Genomic DNA, 13,882 nt, shown 5'->3' with positions numbered 1-13,882 from the left:
GTAACACAGTAATTTGACATTTTTATGCATTTCAAAATGACCCTACTAAGTCCAGTAACCACCTGTTACTGTACAAAGTTATTATAAGATTACTGACTGTATTCCCTTTGTGGTACATTATATTCCCTTTTTTTTTTTTTTTTTGTCTTGTCTTTTTGTCTTTTCTAGGGCTGCTCCCACGACACATGGAGGTTCCCAGGCTAGAGGTCCAATCGGAGCTGTAGCTGCCGGCCTACGCCACAGCCACAGCAACAAGGGATCCGAGCCACGTCTGCAACCTACACCACAGCTCACAGCAATGCCAGATCCTTAACCCACTGAGCGAGGCCAGGGATCGAACCCACAACCTCATGGTTCCTAGTCAGGTTCGTTAACCACTGTGCCATGACAGGAACTCCCCGTGTATGTTACAGTCCTATGACTTAAATTGTTTTGTAACTTAAAGAAAAATAAATCTTAATGCTATGAATAATGCCTGGTGTCCTACCCAGTTTTCAAAAAAAACCAAAAACCAACACTGTAAACCAGCTATAACAGAAAAAATAAAAATAATTAAAAAAAAGGATGAGAAAAAAAACAAAAAATAAACACTCAATAAACCTTAAACAAAAACACAAACACAAACAAACACCAAGCAAACAGCCATAAGACACTTGCAGAAATTACTTATAAAATGCTGCTATCATAGGAAAGAAACTTTGAGATGATTTTTCTTTACCACAATCACACACTTTCTTATTTTCAGTGGTGGAAGTATAAGGTATCTTTATGAAAATAGTGTTGCTAAACTCTTTATGTCAATGGATGTAATTTAAAAAGCATCATTGAGGAGTTCCAGTTGTGGAGCAGCGGAAATGAATCCAACTAGGAACCACTAGGTTGCAGGTTCGAGTCCTGGCCTCGCTCAGTGGGTTAAGGATCTGGCATTGCCATGAGCTGTGGTGTAGGTCGCAGACACGGCTCGGATCCTGCGTTGCTGTGGCTGTGGCGTAGGCAGGCAGATATAGCTCTGATTAGACCCCTAGCCTGGGAATCTTCATATGCCATGGGTAGGGCCCTGAAAAGACAAAAGACAAAAAAAAAAAGCATTATTGATGTTGTATGCTCACCACTGTTTTATGAAATGTACTTTCACAAGTACTTGAAGCAACTAAATAATTTAAAATGCCCCAATGTAGAGAAGACTCATGATTATATCAGCAAATGGGAAAGTTGTAATCCTTTTGGTCATTAGTGTATTAATAAAGTTAGTACAGGGTAAAGTGAAAATGTATTTGTATCCATACTCACTTCTTGTTCAACTGTAGTAAGACAATTCATTGAACAGAAATTGTGTTCTTTTTATTATTATTATTATTATTATTTTTTTTTTTTTGCCTTTTCTAGGGCTGCTCCTTCGGCATATGGAGGTTCCCAGGCTAAGGGTCGAATTGGAACTGTAGCTGCTGGCCTATGCCACAGCCACGGCAATGCCAGATCCTTAACCCTCTTGCAAGGCCAGGGATCAAACCTGCAACCTCATGGTTCCTAGTTGGATTCATTAACCACTGAGCCACAACGGGAACTCCTCTTTTTTATTTTATTTTATTTTATTTGTCTTTTTGCTATTTGTTTGGGCCGCTCCTGCGGCACATGGAGGTTCCCAGGCTAGGGGTTGAATCGGAGCTATACCACCGGCCTACGCCAGAGCCACAGCAACGCGGGATCCGAGCCGCGTCTGCAACCTACACCACAGCTCACAGCAACGCCGGATCCTTAACCCACTGAGCAAAGCCAGGGACTGAATCCGCAACCTCATGGTTCCTAGTCGGATTCGTTAACCACTGCGCCACGACGGGAACTCCCCTCTTTTTTTTTTTAAGTGGCTTTACTGAGGTATGATTTACATACCTTAAAGTTTACCCGTAATGTCTAATTCAATGATTTTTGGTAAATTTACAGAGTTCTGCAATCATCACCACTATCCAATGTTAGTATATCTCTTTCATCTCCAAAAGATCTCATATGCCTGTTTGGAGTTATTTTCCTTTCAACCACAAATCTATTTCTGTACATTTGCTTTTACTGTCTATCTAAATCTTTTGCTCATTTAAAAAAACCTGGTTTGTCTCAAGCATTGAATTGTATGAGTTCTCTATATAATCTGGATATACCTCCCTCACTGTATATACACAGTTTGCAAATATCATCTACAATAGCTCATCAGGGATTTCTTGTTTGATTTTGTAGCAACAGTGGGAAGGTCAGGAATGGTGCCTGCCCTGTGCCCTCCTCTAAGGGACCCTGAGAGCCAGGCTGACAGTGATGTGCTATATCTGGGCTGAAATGCAAGCAGCCCTTACTGCTCTGACAGCTCAAGCATCCCTCTAGCTTGTCTCTGGTCTGCAGGGGCTATAGCAAACTTCAGCCCCTGCAACTGCACAACCCACCTGCAGGGGGCAGCTCTCCAGCTTACAGGGTCTGAGCCAGCCCCAGGCAAGGGCAGAGTCCACAAAGCAACTCCATACCCACTGGGCATCAGTCAACACTGCACCTCCTGGTGGTCAGCTGCTTCCCTGGTCCCCATAGCCTCTGGCTCAATGCCCTGCCACTTCCCACACCAAAACCAGCCACTTACTTGAACTCTGCTTAAAGCCGGTGGCAGAGTGGACAATAACATTCAGGAACCCGTAGAGCCCAGGAGACTCATCGTCTGTGCAAGAGACCAGAGAGGTGAGTGTCCATTCTCCTGGGACAGCCAGGCAGGTGACAGGCTCTGCTTCATGAAGATACTGTATGATTGTCACTTGCTTAGCAGGGGACAAGGTGATGTCAGGAGCAGAAGCACATCCATTATGTCTCTGGGACCTTAGGATCTATCTACTTGGATTCACAACATGGGCGAACCAGGGACAGAGATGAGATGTGACAGGTTCTCAGGACAGAAGAGGGGATGTGGAGCATGCCACACGGATGGGGTGTGGGTCCTTAAATGTGCAAGGCAAACCTGTGTGTGTGGCTGAGTGTCTACCAGTGTGCCTAACAGTGAGTGCAGATCTAGCAAGACCACAGGTGGGGGTGGCCAGGGGGACATGGAGTGGGGCCAGACCCAGAAGGTTTAAGGAGCAGCTCAGGGCTGGGGAAGAAGTCAGGACGCCACCTCGGAGTGACCACCCTAACCAACCCCGTGCACTCCGCAGAGAGGCCAACAGGCACACACATCCTTTGGACTGGAGATGCCTGGCCCCAGGGCAGTGCTAACAGCAGAGGGATGATAGCCTGGGGAGGATTGCCCACCTTCTTTGTTGATGGTCAGCGGGATGCTATGGACAGTCTGTAGTTTGACGCATGAGTTGGTCAGCATCTGCAGCTCCACAGACGTCAGGGAGAAGCTCTTGAAACCTGAGGTGGGAGACACAGGTGCACTGACCAGTGAGTCCTGGACACGTGAGTTCTCAGATGTGCCCCCACTGGGCCTCAGTGCACCCTCTGAGATGGCCCACAGAAAGCAGCAGAGCGAGGTGTGACTCCAGGGACCCAGGCTGGGCTCAGACGGCAGAAGGATCTTGGTACAGTGCTCACAATCACGGGCTGGTCTGCTACCTCGGGGTAAGGGGATGACGACCTGCACAGACACCCAGCACAGCTCTGTCTCCTGCTCCCAACACGGTCCCATCTCTCCACCAGGTGGGGCAAGGGGCTCACTTCTGAGCAGAAAACAGCTGCTCTGAATGGCCTGGGTCCCGGTCATAACAGGATACCTGGGACAGGGACACAGGCAGAGCTGCCAGGAGCGCCCCATCCCCGGAGGCAGTGGCTCAGCCTCGGGGACAGGGCAGAGGCAATCTGCCTGGGTATGGTGCTCAGTCTAGCTCCCCTTGCAAGTGGGACAGTGGCACACAGGGTGCACGAGGCAACCTCTTAGCAAGGATGGCTCAGGAGTCCCAAACCACATGGCTGGGGGTGGAGGAGGGGATGAAGCAATGGAGGCCCCAGGACATGGGGCAGGTTCTGTTGTACCGCCTGAAGACTGCCAGGCAGGACAAGGCAGCTCCAAGCTGAGCAGGAGCAAAGAACTGCTAACAAGGGATGTGCCCAAAGGAGTTGCCATCCCAAGGAGAGTGGGCGTCTGGTCCTGACCAGTGGCCAAGCATAGGGGAGTGGGGCCAGCACAGTGGGCTGCCCAGGCAGGCCCAGCCAAGGGCCCTATGGCACCAGCATCTGCCTGGGGGGAAGGCAGCAGGGGTGCAGCAGGGTCCCCAGGGGCAGGCAGGTCTGGGAGGCAGGTGGAGAATTCATACAAGGTCAGGGAGGGGAGGGGGTCATGGGGGGAGGTGAGAGGGCAGGAGCCCTATTGGGACAGCTCCTCCCCAATCATTTCCTACATAAGTGCTCCACGGCATAGCTCATAGCTCATGTGGATGAGAGGTCCACTGCACCGTCCCCTGGGGAAACCAGGCCTGAGACCAGGGGAGGTGACCGTCCAGCTCTGACACTCCCAAGCCTGCGTCCTCGGCGCATGGGCCACTTACATTTCTTCTGCTGTTCTCGGATGTTCTCCCTCCACTCGGCACGCTCATAGTCAGAAGAGATCAGGAATGTGTAACTCTGGGGGCGGAGAACACATCCCAGTTACCTCTGTTCAGCTAAACCGGCGCCCCGCAGAGTCCAGGTGCCGTTCCTGGTCACCAGGTGAGGCCCAAGGTGCACCCGTCTGAGGCCACACAGCAGGCCTGCTGGGAGCACAGCACTGCTTGTCCCTTCCTACACTCCTCGCCCCTCCTGCCGTGCCCGGGTCACAGCTCAGGGCCACAGGGGGTCACCAGGTGGGATCTACAGAGGGGTTGGCTGGGGCCGCCCTGACCATCCGTGTCCAGCCCATAGGCCTGCGCCATGATGCAGATGCAAGGCTCCACAGAGTCCACCTGAGGGAAAGGCAGACACAGCAGGAGCCACTCAGAAGAGAAGGTGCCCAGGGCAGGGTCTGCACAAACCTACAAGCCCCCTGCCCTGCTGAGTCCCTGGAGACCCCGCCACCTCCCAGCCATGTGGGAGGGGACCCAGGAGTCTGTGTGCCCTGCTGAACAAGCCCCTTGGCACAGAAACAGGACAAAGCCACCCGGCTGGTGGGGCACTAACCTTGCCGTTACGGCTGTGCACCCTGAAGGCCATGCTGGGTGACATGAGCAAGAGCAGTGACTCCTGCTCCGAGAGCTTCTTCTTGAGCCGCTCGATGACCTTGCTGCCTTTGTTCGCTCTCTGTGGGGAGAAAAATGCAGTCACATTCCCGCCTGGCCCGCCCCGCTGCCCCTGCCACTCAGTCCAAGGAGGACGAAAGCCTGTCTGGTCGCCCAGTGCAGCCCAGGGCCTCAGACAAAGTGTCCAGACGCGGCCCAGGCTGCCAGACGTGCTCAGTCCACCATTCCTGATGGAATTAAGTCCTTCCTCTCCCAAGGCAGAGAGGAGAGACTCGCAAACACCCTTCTTTCACTCTCTCCAAACTCGGACGTCAAGGGGCCTGCGGTGACCCCAAGGGCCCCTCCCTGCTCCTGGATGTGAACACATTTCAGCATCAGGTGTCCCTGGAGTGACTGTGAGGGTCCCAGTGGAGGGCGAGATGTACCCCTGGGACCTGGTTGGGAAAACCCTCCCTGCCGTGTGCCCTGTGCCGCCCTCCTGAAGCCCCCATCCCAGCGGAGGCTGTGCTACTGCCACTAGGTGAAAGGCATGGCCTAGACAGGCGCGGTGGTGGCATAGGGCTCAATGGCCCCGAGGACGCAGCCCTGGCTCCCCTCTGCCTCCAGACACTGCCCCAGGGGCCACAGGCCTGATCAGATGAATAAACCACCCAGAGTTCACGCTGCTCCCAGACTCCTGTGCTTTCCTCAACCTGCGCAGTTTGTGGTGCAACAGGTTGGGCAGGGTTGAGGGCCAAGAAAGACCTCTGTCATGCTGCTGGGCGTCCCTTCCAGGGACCCAGCTCATCTTCAGCCACCACATGGCACTTGCTCTGGCCCAGGCTGACCCGATAGGCGAGAGGGGCTTAGCCTCCCTGTTACTGCAGAATTCTGTTCTTCTCCAGAAACAACCAGGGGCCTGCTGGTTGCAGCCCAGACCCGTGGGACGGGCCACATTCACCCACCCACACATCCCAACTTGCTCCCTACCTGGCACCTCCCCTGACCCCATCCTCCCATCCCAGATGGCTGCAGGCCGTCGGGCGGCCCTGCACTCTGAGAGCTTGCATGGGTCCCAGCAGGTCCCAGAGACCAGGCGTGGCATCAGATGCCAGGCAGAACTCACGCACTGGCCATCGTGAGGGGCTGCTGCCCGCTCACCCTGCAGAGCTCAGCCTGGCTCCCTGGCTGCCCCACCTTCTCTCTCTGGATGTCACTCTTGATCTGAGAGATCTTGATCTTCATGGCATCCAGCTCCTCGTCCAGCACCAGGGGGATGTTGGGCGCGGCCTCCGACTCATCCACTGTCTGGAAGCTGAGATCCGTGAGCGGGATGTACCATTTGCAGTCGTACTGCTGGGTTTTGCTGGGTGGGGGGAGGGGCACATTAACAAGCTGACCACTTTCCTTTGCTTAAGTCACTGCTTTTGAGTTTGGGGAACCCCAAGTTCATGGCCACAAAGTTTACCCGACCTTCAAATGCTGCTCATGGTCCCTAAGATAGGTTAAGATAAGACCATAGGGAGCCACTGGGGACCCAGCCTTGGTGACCCCTTGGAAGGGGTACTATGCACATGCGACTCAAGCCCAGGGGTCTAACAAGCCCCCACCTACCCTAACCCTGTGCTGACAGTGGAGTTCATAGGCTCCGTGGTGCAGCAGAGCATCAAGGCTGTCAATGACACTCAGGACAGGACTGCTGTCACCCCCAGGGCTGCAGAGTTTGAGGGGCTGCAAATCTACCCAGTTGTAATCCTTCCCTTGACAGATGGGGAAACTGAGGCTTTCCTCCGATTAAGTCCACTTGGCATGGCAACAGCTGAATGGGCTGAGTTCAGTTCTGGTCATTCCTACTGTGATCTTCTTTCCTGCCTTCCAAACCCTGCAACCCGGGTGGTCTGATCCCTGCGGGTGTGGGGCGGGTGGTGGTGGGGGTCTGCAGGCCAAAACTGAGAATCACTTAGAAGATACCGCGACCTTAGGAAGACAAAGTGCAGGGATCGTCTAGTGATGCCTGCTGAGGGCAGGGGAGGGGCAGCCACTGTCCAGCACCCCCTGCACTAGACCCTGACCTGTCACTCACTCCTCCCTGACAGATCACAATGCGACAGCCCCCCAACAGCACCTGAAATCATGGATTCCCCTTTCACTGTTAAAGACAACAGCCTGGTCACCCACCTTGACCCAGAATGTCTCCAGATTGTTAATGATGAACTTTGACCTTGAGCCTGGCATCACGTCTGGTTGGAAAGAGATCATAGCTTTTTTTTCTTTTTCTTTTTCTTTTTTTTCCTGGGGTCGGGCATACCCACAGCATATGGAAGTTCCAGCTAGGGGTCGAATCGGAGCTGTAGCTGCCAGCCTACACCACAGCCACACCAGATCTGAGCCATGTCTGAGACTGACATTGCAGTTCACCGCAACACTGGATACTTAACCCACTGAACTAGGCCAGGAATCGAACCTGAATCCTCATGGATACTAGTTGGATTAGTTACCCCTGAGCCATGGTGGGAAGTCCTAGAACGTAGCTTAATGGGAACGGCCTGGCCACAGGGTTCCAACCTCTCCAGGCTCGCTGCAAAGAACACTAGGTCTCCTCCTAGAGAAGCTGCCCTGAGCCCCCTGGGACTGTGCATCTGGTGGGGGCCAGGCTCACTCACCCTCCACTCTGCTTCTTGAGCTTGGTGCACAGGAGCAGGTCGGTGAACAGGAAGACATGCCGCAGCTTGCGGGCCCCCTCCACCAGCTCCACCATGAAGCTGTCCTTCAGCAGCTGCCGGTGCTGTGGGTGGGCAGGGGCTGGTCAGGGCAGGGGCAGCCAGGCCTCCACCCCCACCCCCACTTTTAGCTCATCCGCTTTAAACACACACACACTACACCCTTGCTCTTTGTTCCACAAAGTTCCTGAGCCCCTGCGTCCATGGCTGGTGGAGGAGGGTGAGCAGACAGGGTAATGGCCAGTGGACTGGAGGCCATGTGGCAGTCAAGGTGATTGTCTGCTGTGAGGACGGTAGGGGGAAAGAGACCCTCAGTGGGGGGCCATGCCTCCCCAGCACACACCAGAGACCCAGAACAGGCAAGAAGCTGGCCACATGAAGAGGGAACATTCTGGTACAGGGACTGTCAGGGCACAGGTGAGAAGAACTTGGTGCTCCAGGCACAGATGGGCAGCTGGGTGAGTGGGAAGGAGACAGACCGGAAGAACTCTGAGGGGGGCAGGCCTGGAGGTCATGCTAAGGGCTGGGCCTGGAGCTGAGGGCTTTCTAGGCTGCCTGGGGTCAGTGCCCACTGATGGGCAGGGGCTCACACAGAGGTTACACCTCTGATGCCCATCCAACACTGCAGCCGGACCTTGAGGTGGCCTCAGATGAGCCGGGAACTGGAGGCACAAACCCCCAGCAAGTGCTGCTCCTCCCTGTCCCTGGAGGCTTCACCTGAAAGACCAAGGGACAGTCCCACTGGCTTGCAGAGCTCCAGGGCACATGGACATTAGCAGGCAATTCAGCCAACAAACAGGGCTGAGGACACGGAGACAGGATGAGAGGCTGCCCTACCGCCTTGGGGGATGCTGTGCCTGGTCAATGATGTGACCCCATAACACCCCGTGGGTGGGTCCTTGTGCCATTCTGCAGACGAGAAGCCTGAGCCTCAGGGAGCAACACCAGACAGTGAGTGGGGACACTCAGTGGTCACTACCCTTGGGACCCCACAGCCCAGGAGGCGAGACTAGGGGCCCCTCAGGGAAGGAACCCCAGAGAGGGCAACTCCCAGGCCCTCACGCATCCGGAGGGTCAGACATGCACACCACAGTAGGCCAAGACTCACAGCCCCTCACTGCACCCCTGCCAAGTCTGGGCCCCTGGCTCCACTCTCACATGCAGCCGGAGATTCTTTTCAGGGAGACTGTGCCTCCCTGAACTCCCCCACGCTCTCTGCAGGAGTCCCCCAGATACACTGCAGCCTGGGCTGAGGCCCTCCACTAATACTCCCACGTCACTGTCACCTGAAGCTCAGCTCACGGCGGCCGCCAGCCCCTGGCTCAGAGAGCAGATGATTTATGCAGGAGCTGCCGGTGCCTACCAGACTGTAAGTGGAAGGGCAGGAGGGCTGCCCGCGTGCCAAGGCCATGACTCATCGTCACTGTCCTCGCCTGCCTGCTGTGGGCAGAGGCCCGGCCTACATCTGCACCCATGGGAAACACAGAAGTGTGTACCCCTGGAGATACTGCCAGGCAGTGGTGGGTACCCAGGCAGCCTGACTGAGGGGTCTGCACTGGTGGGGGGGCAGGTCTGGGAAAGGTCCCGGGACACTGAGGTCCTCGAGGGATGAATGGGCAAATGCCTCCTCAGCAGGGACGTGGCAGAGGGTCTTCCAGACCAGGAGGCAGGACCCAAGGACCTCCGTTAGGGGAAATTGCAGGCCTTTTCCCTACACAAAGGGGCTGAGCTTCTGCCTGCTGCCAGCAGAGGGCGCCCTATGTCCAGCTCAGACATGGACTCATCCCCCTTCTGGCAGGTCAGAATCTGCTGGGGTCCCAGCCACAACGGAGCCCCCAGTGGGCCCTCCCCTTCCCCTTACTAGGTCCTGCCACTCACATATTTGACCTTAGCCCCACCTTGGGCACCACCTTCATCCTCCAGAGACCACCAGGGTCACCCTGGCACTTGTGGTGGTCTGTAGGCCTACCCCTCCCTGTTAGTGGACATAGAGCCCCTCGTGCTCAGACGGCAGCCCTGTGGACTCAGTTGCTGGGCCCCAACCCACACATCCTTGCCTGTGCAAATCCTAGTCTTTCCAGGAGAAACTCCCGGCCCACAAAGTTTTGATCCTACTCTGTGCAGCACCCCATCTCTGAGGGCTGTGCATGGAGCACAGCATGAGGGTGGACGGCATGGCTGTCCTCCGAGCACAGCAGGACCCTCACCGCCAGCTTCCCTGTCATGTCATGAGCGCCCCCCCATCCCAGGGAGGCCCCAGGCTTCGGTTCTGAATCCCAGCTCACGCCAGGGTCCTGCAGTGACTCAAATAGAAAATGCCCCACAGACAGGCGACGTGCAGGAAGGGTCTCCCAGCTCTGGGAAAACAGGGTCCCCAGCCACAATGCTGGCAAATCCAGGAAGGGAGCATGGACCCTGGCAGAGGGGCTGGCGTCACACTGTCTCTATCCATGGCCCTCCAGCAGCCGAGGACCTCCCAGGCCTGCGCCACTCTCTCTAGGCTGGTGGTCCCACCTGAGTAGCAGTCCGGGGCTCCAACCCTTGGTAAGATGCCTCCTTCTCGTTCAGAGAGACAGCAGGGGATAGAGGTCAACAGTGGGTCTGTGTGAGGCCCTGAGAGTGGCCGCTATGGTCTCTGAGTGAGGGGTCCAAAGAGGCTGCTGGATGGAGAGGACATCACCTAGGCCTCCCCTGCAGTGTCCTGTGCTTCTGCTCTGGCCCGGGGCCACAGGACCAGAGCCAGGAAGGAGGCCGTGACCCGGCCACCAGCCCTGCCTGGCTCTCAGAACCAGCACTGACTCCCGGCCTGGCAGGTCCTCTGGGGTTGCAGGCCAGAGCAGGGCTCACGCTGCACCTGGGCTCTGCTCTAAAGCTGGTGTAAGGTCCTGGGGTTGGAGCAACTATCCCTTTGATTTAGGGTCTCACTCAGAGCAAATGGCCCAGGGGTGGAGTGGTGGGAGAGAGACCTGGACCCTGCTGGACCCCAGGACAGGACAGCACTGCACCTACAGAGTCTGAGGAGTAGTGACGGAAGAGTGGGCTCACAGGGACCACAGCAGTGTGTGTGTGCAAAAGAGTGTGTTGCTGTGTCTCTCTATGTGTCCCTGCGTACCTTGATATGCCCCTCATGTGTATCTGTGTCTGTGTGTGTCATGGAGCTGAGCAGCGGTGGTGGGAGGGAAGGCATCAGGTGGTGAGTTGACACACCAGCTGAAACGAACACCACTGCCTTCTCGACACTCCCCCTTGGAAGCCCCCCCACATCTGGGTAGGGACACCAACCAGAAAGGAGACCACTCTCTGCTCAAACAGATAACACTACCCACCAGGCCCCCAGGCCTCCTGCCTGCCCTCCTCTCCTCTCCATGTGGCGGTAACACTGGTTCTGCTGCTTTGCTTCTCTGAGCCTCAGTTTCCTTAAAGATGGGGATGAAAAAGCCCTTCCCAGAGATATCTTTTAGAGTCTCACCCAGCTATTGGGAACCCTTTGCCCAGTCCTCTGTGGGTGCAGGCCCCATGTCCAGAGTTTCCCTGTCCTCATGTCCTGGTTCCTTATGATAATCCTGTCGGGGGGACACCATCACCCCCATTTCCACAAACAGGGAGGCTGCATCCTAGGTCGCATCTCCAGAGGGGGCAAAGTCTCCCCTAGGCTGGCCAGCCTCCTCCACGTGTTACCAGGGCAACATGGCCCCCAAGCCTCCTGGGCAGACGCACCTGGATGAGGCACACTATTATGGGCTGAATGTTTGTGCCCCCGCCCCCTACTCCTATGGTGAAGCCCCAACTCCTAATGTGATGGTATCTGGAGGCAGGGCTGCTGGGGGTGATGAGGTAAGAGGAGGTCATGGGGGTGGGGCCCATGATGGGATTGGTGCCCCTATGACAAGAAGAGGAAGACAGATCTCCCTCTACCATGTAAGGACATGGTGGAAAGATGGCTATGTGTGAGCAGGAGGCAAGCCCCACAAGACCCTGAGCACTCCACATCTGATCCCCATCTTTCAGCCTCTAGAAGAGTGAGAAACAAGTGCCTGGAGTTTAAGCTCCCTAGCTGGTTGACGGCATTTTGTTACAGCAGCCTGAGCCGACTGAGACACACATGCAAGGGAATCGGAAACCAGGGGGTTCCATGGAGGCACTGGGAAGTTTGATTATAAACAAACTAGCTTTGCCAGGTGGGACCAGGAGGAGGGACCAAGGATAGTTCAGGTGGGGGCTGAGAGGACGGGAAAGAGATGGTCGACGCAGGACCAGGGTGGGCCCTTGCTTGGCTCCAAGAAGGGGCTGGATTCAGCATGTTCTGCGCCCTGGAGGAGGCCAGCACCCAGCCAAGCACAGGTGGCCTGGCTGAAACGGAGCAGAGAGGAGCACATCCTCCTTGTGAACACACAGGAGAAGGCTGAGACAATCCCGTCAGTTCAGGGGAGGGGGGAGGGCGAAGTCACAACACACCTGGGGTGCACACCGTTGCCAGGGGACACCCGGCCCCGCATCCTGGTTTAGCTGCTTAGTGGCCGTGTGGCCATGGACAAGCGATCCAACCTCTCTGAGTCAGTTTCCTCACCTGCAAACTGGGAGAACACCTCTGACCTCAGAGTCTGAAGCATAGCTCCCCTCTCCCTTTGGAAATGTGACAGCCAACACCACATGCCAAATTTAAGAGGCTGGCACAAGGTATTTCCCAAGCTCAGGCCCTTCCCAGCTAGACTCTGAAAGAGCAGCCTCGCTCCCCGACTCTGGGGAAGGGCCTGCAGATTCTCTCCCGGCCGGCGACCTGGTGGGTCAACCTTGGTGCTGAGCCCCTGGCACACGAGCTGGAGAAAGAGGAGGAATGGACTCTGAGCGGCCATGAGTCAGCATCAGGTTCACTGCCAGCCCATTTGCTGCTAAGCCACACAGCTCCTGGCCCCACATGAGCCCCTCCGAGGCCGTGGATCAGGTCCCCCAGTCCCAGTGCTGCTTCCAACAAAGGTGCTCCCGCTGGACACTAACTCCAGACAGGCATCCCCTCCTAGCTCACCACGTGCTGCCCAGTCGGACGTGCCCGCCTGCAGCAGGCTGGGCCCCTCCCGGGAAGGGGCAGAGGTGGCAGGGCGGCATCTGAGCTCCTCTGTTCCACATCCTCCCATCTTACACGTGCTGGAAAGGAAAACCCCCACCACCACCACCTCTGGAGATGCTGGGAGGGGGAGGGAGGAGGGGAAGGGGAACCTCCCTAGCCCAGGATGTCAGGCGCCTTCTCCATCCATTCTCATGCCACAAACACAAAACCACACACCCCTCCCTTTCTTCCCCTTTGAGACCCTTAAACCCGCTGTTAATTGTATTTTAATGGAAGAACACTCAGGAGGAACCGAGTGGATCCCAGGCAGACAAGTGCTGTCCTCCCTTTCTCCTCACCTCCTCAGCTGGGGACTTGGATGCAGCAAGAGGAGGACAGGTGCATAGGACATAACCCCCAAGCGAGGTCCGCAACCCTTCCCTGAAGCCCGCACACCGGCCTGGGTTCACCCAGTCAGGCTTAAGGGCCTCCAAAGCTAGGCATTTCTGTGTTCGGCTGAGCTGTGCAGACACAGTGGGCTTTATGCCCCCCTCAGCTCGGCCACCAGGCTCACCTCTCCCTTCTTCACGGTCATGGACTGCCGGCGGGGCGTGATCTCCTCGTTGATGCTGGACAGGAAGTTCTGCGAGATGCGCAAGGCGTCCTGCAGCAAAGGATGGTCAGGGTGGCTGGAGGGGGTATGCTTCAGCAAGTCCTGATCAGAGAAGGATGGAATTAGCACGGGCCCAGCACCCCTGCCGTGCAAGCCCTGGATGCGCAGGGTGGCCCCTGTGCTCATGGGAGCACTGTTCCAGGAACAGGTCCTGAATGGCACCCCATGAACCTGTGCTATCTGCATGCTGCTGAGGGAGCTCTGTGCTATGGGTTGAGGGCAGGTTTCTGCACCTGCAGGACCTACAGGACCTGCAGGGCTGGATAACTGGTGGGGGCTGTCCCATGCA

At 56.1% G+C, this 13,882-nt stretch overlaps 1 protein-coding gene across 3 annotated transcripts in view; it reads right to left on the bottom strand.

Annotated features, from left to right (window-relative positions):
* The window catches only part of BCR (BCR activator of RhoGEF and GTPase), a 113,894-nt gene that overhangs the window by 26,525 nt on the left and 73,487 nt on the right, over nt 1-13,882 (bottom strand). For all 3 annotated transcript variants that reach the window (XM_021074056.2, XM_084993868.1, XM_084993869.1), the window contains 7 exons: nt 13,495-13,635; nt 7,820-7,941; nt 6,354-6,522; nt 5,119-5,238; nt 4,512-4,587; nt 3,277-3,381; nt 2,618-2,692 (listed from right to left, as the gene is read on the bottom strand). In XM_021074056.2, the coding sequence (XP_020929715.1) occupies nt 2,618-2,692; nt 3,277-3,381; nt 4,512-4,587; nt 5,119-5,238; nt 6,354-6,522; nt 7,820-7,941; nt 13,495-13,635 (808 nt within the window). The remainder of the gene's footprint in view (nt 1-2,617; nt 2,693-3,276; nt 3,382-4,511; nt 4,588-5,118; nt 5,239-6,353; nt 6,523-7,819; nt 7,942-13,494; nt 13,636-13,882) is intronic.

The sequence above is a fragment of the Sus scrofa genome, chromosome 14 (assembly GCF_054392235.1).
Source record: "Sus scrofa isolate SSC_HxYL_T2T_F1_AM1 chromosome 14, Sscrofa_HxYL_maternal_Yorkshire_Landrace_v2.0, whole genome shotgun sequence".
Classification (NCBI taxonomy): Eukaryota; Metazoa; Chordata; class Mammalia; order Artiodactyla; family Suidae; genus Sus; species Sus scrofa.
This window is presented reverse-complemented; position numbering and strand designations above follow the sequence as displayed.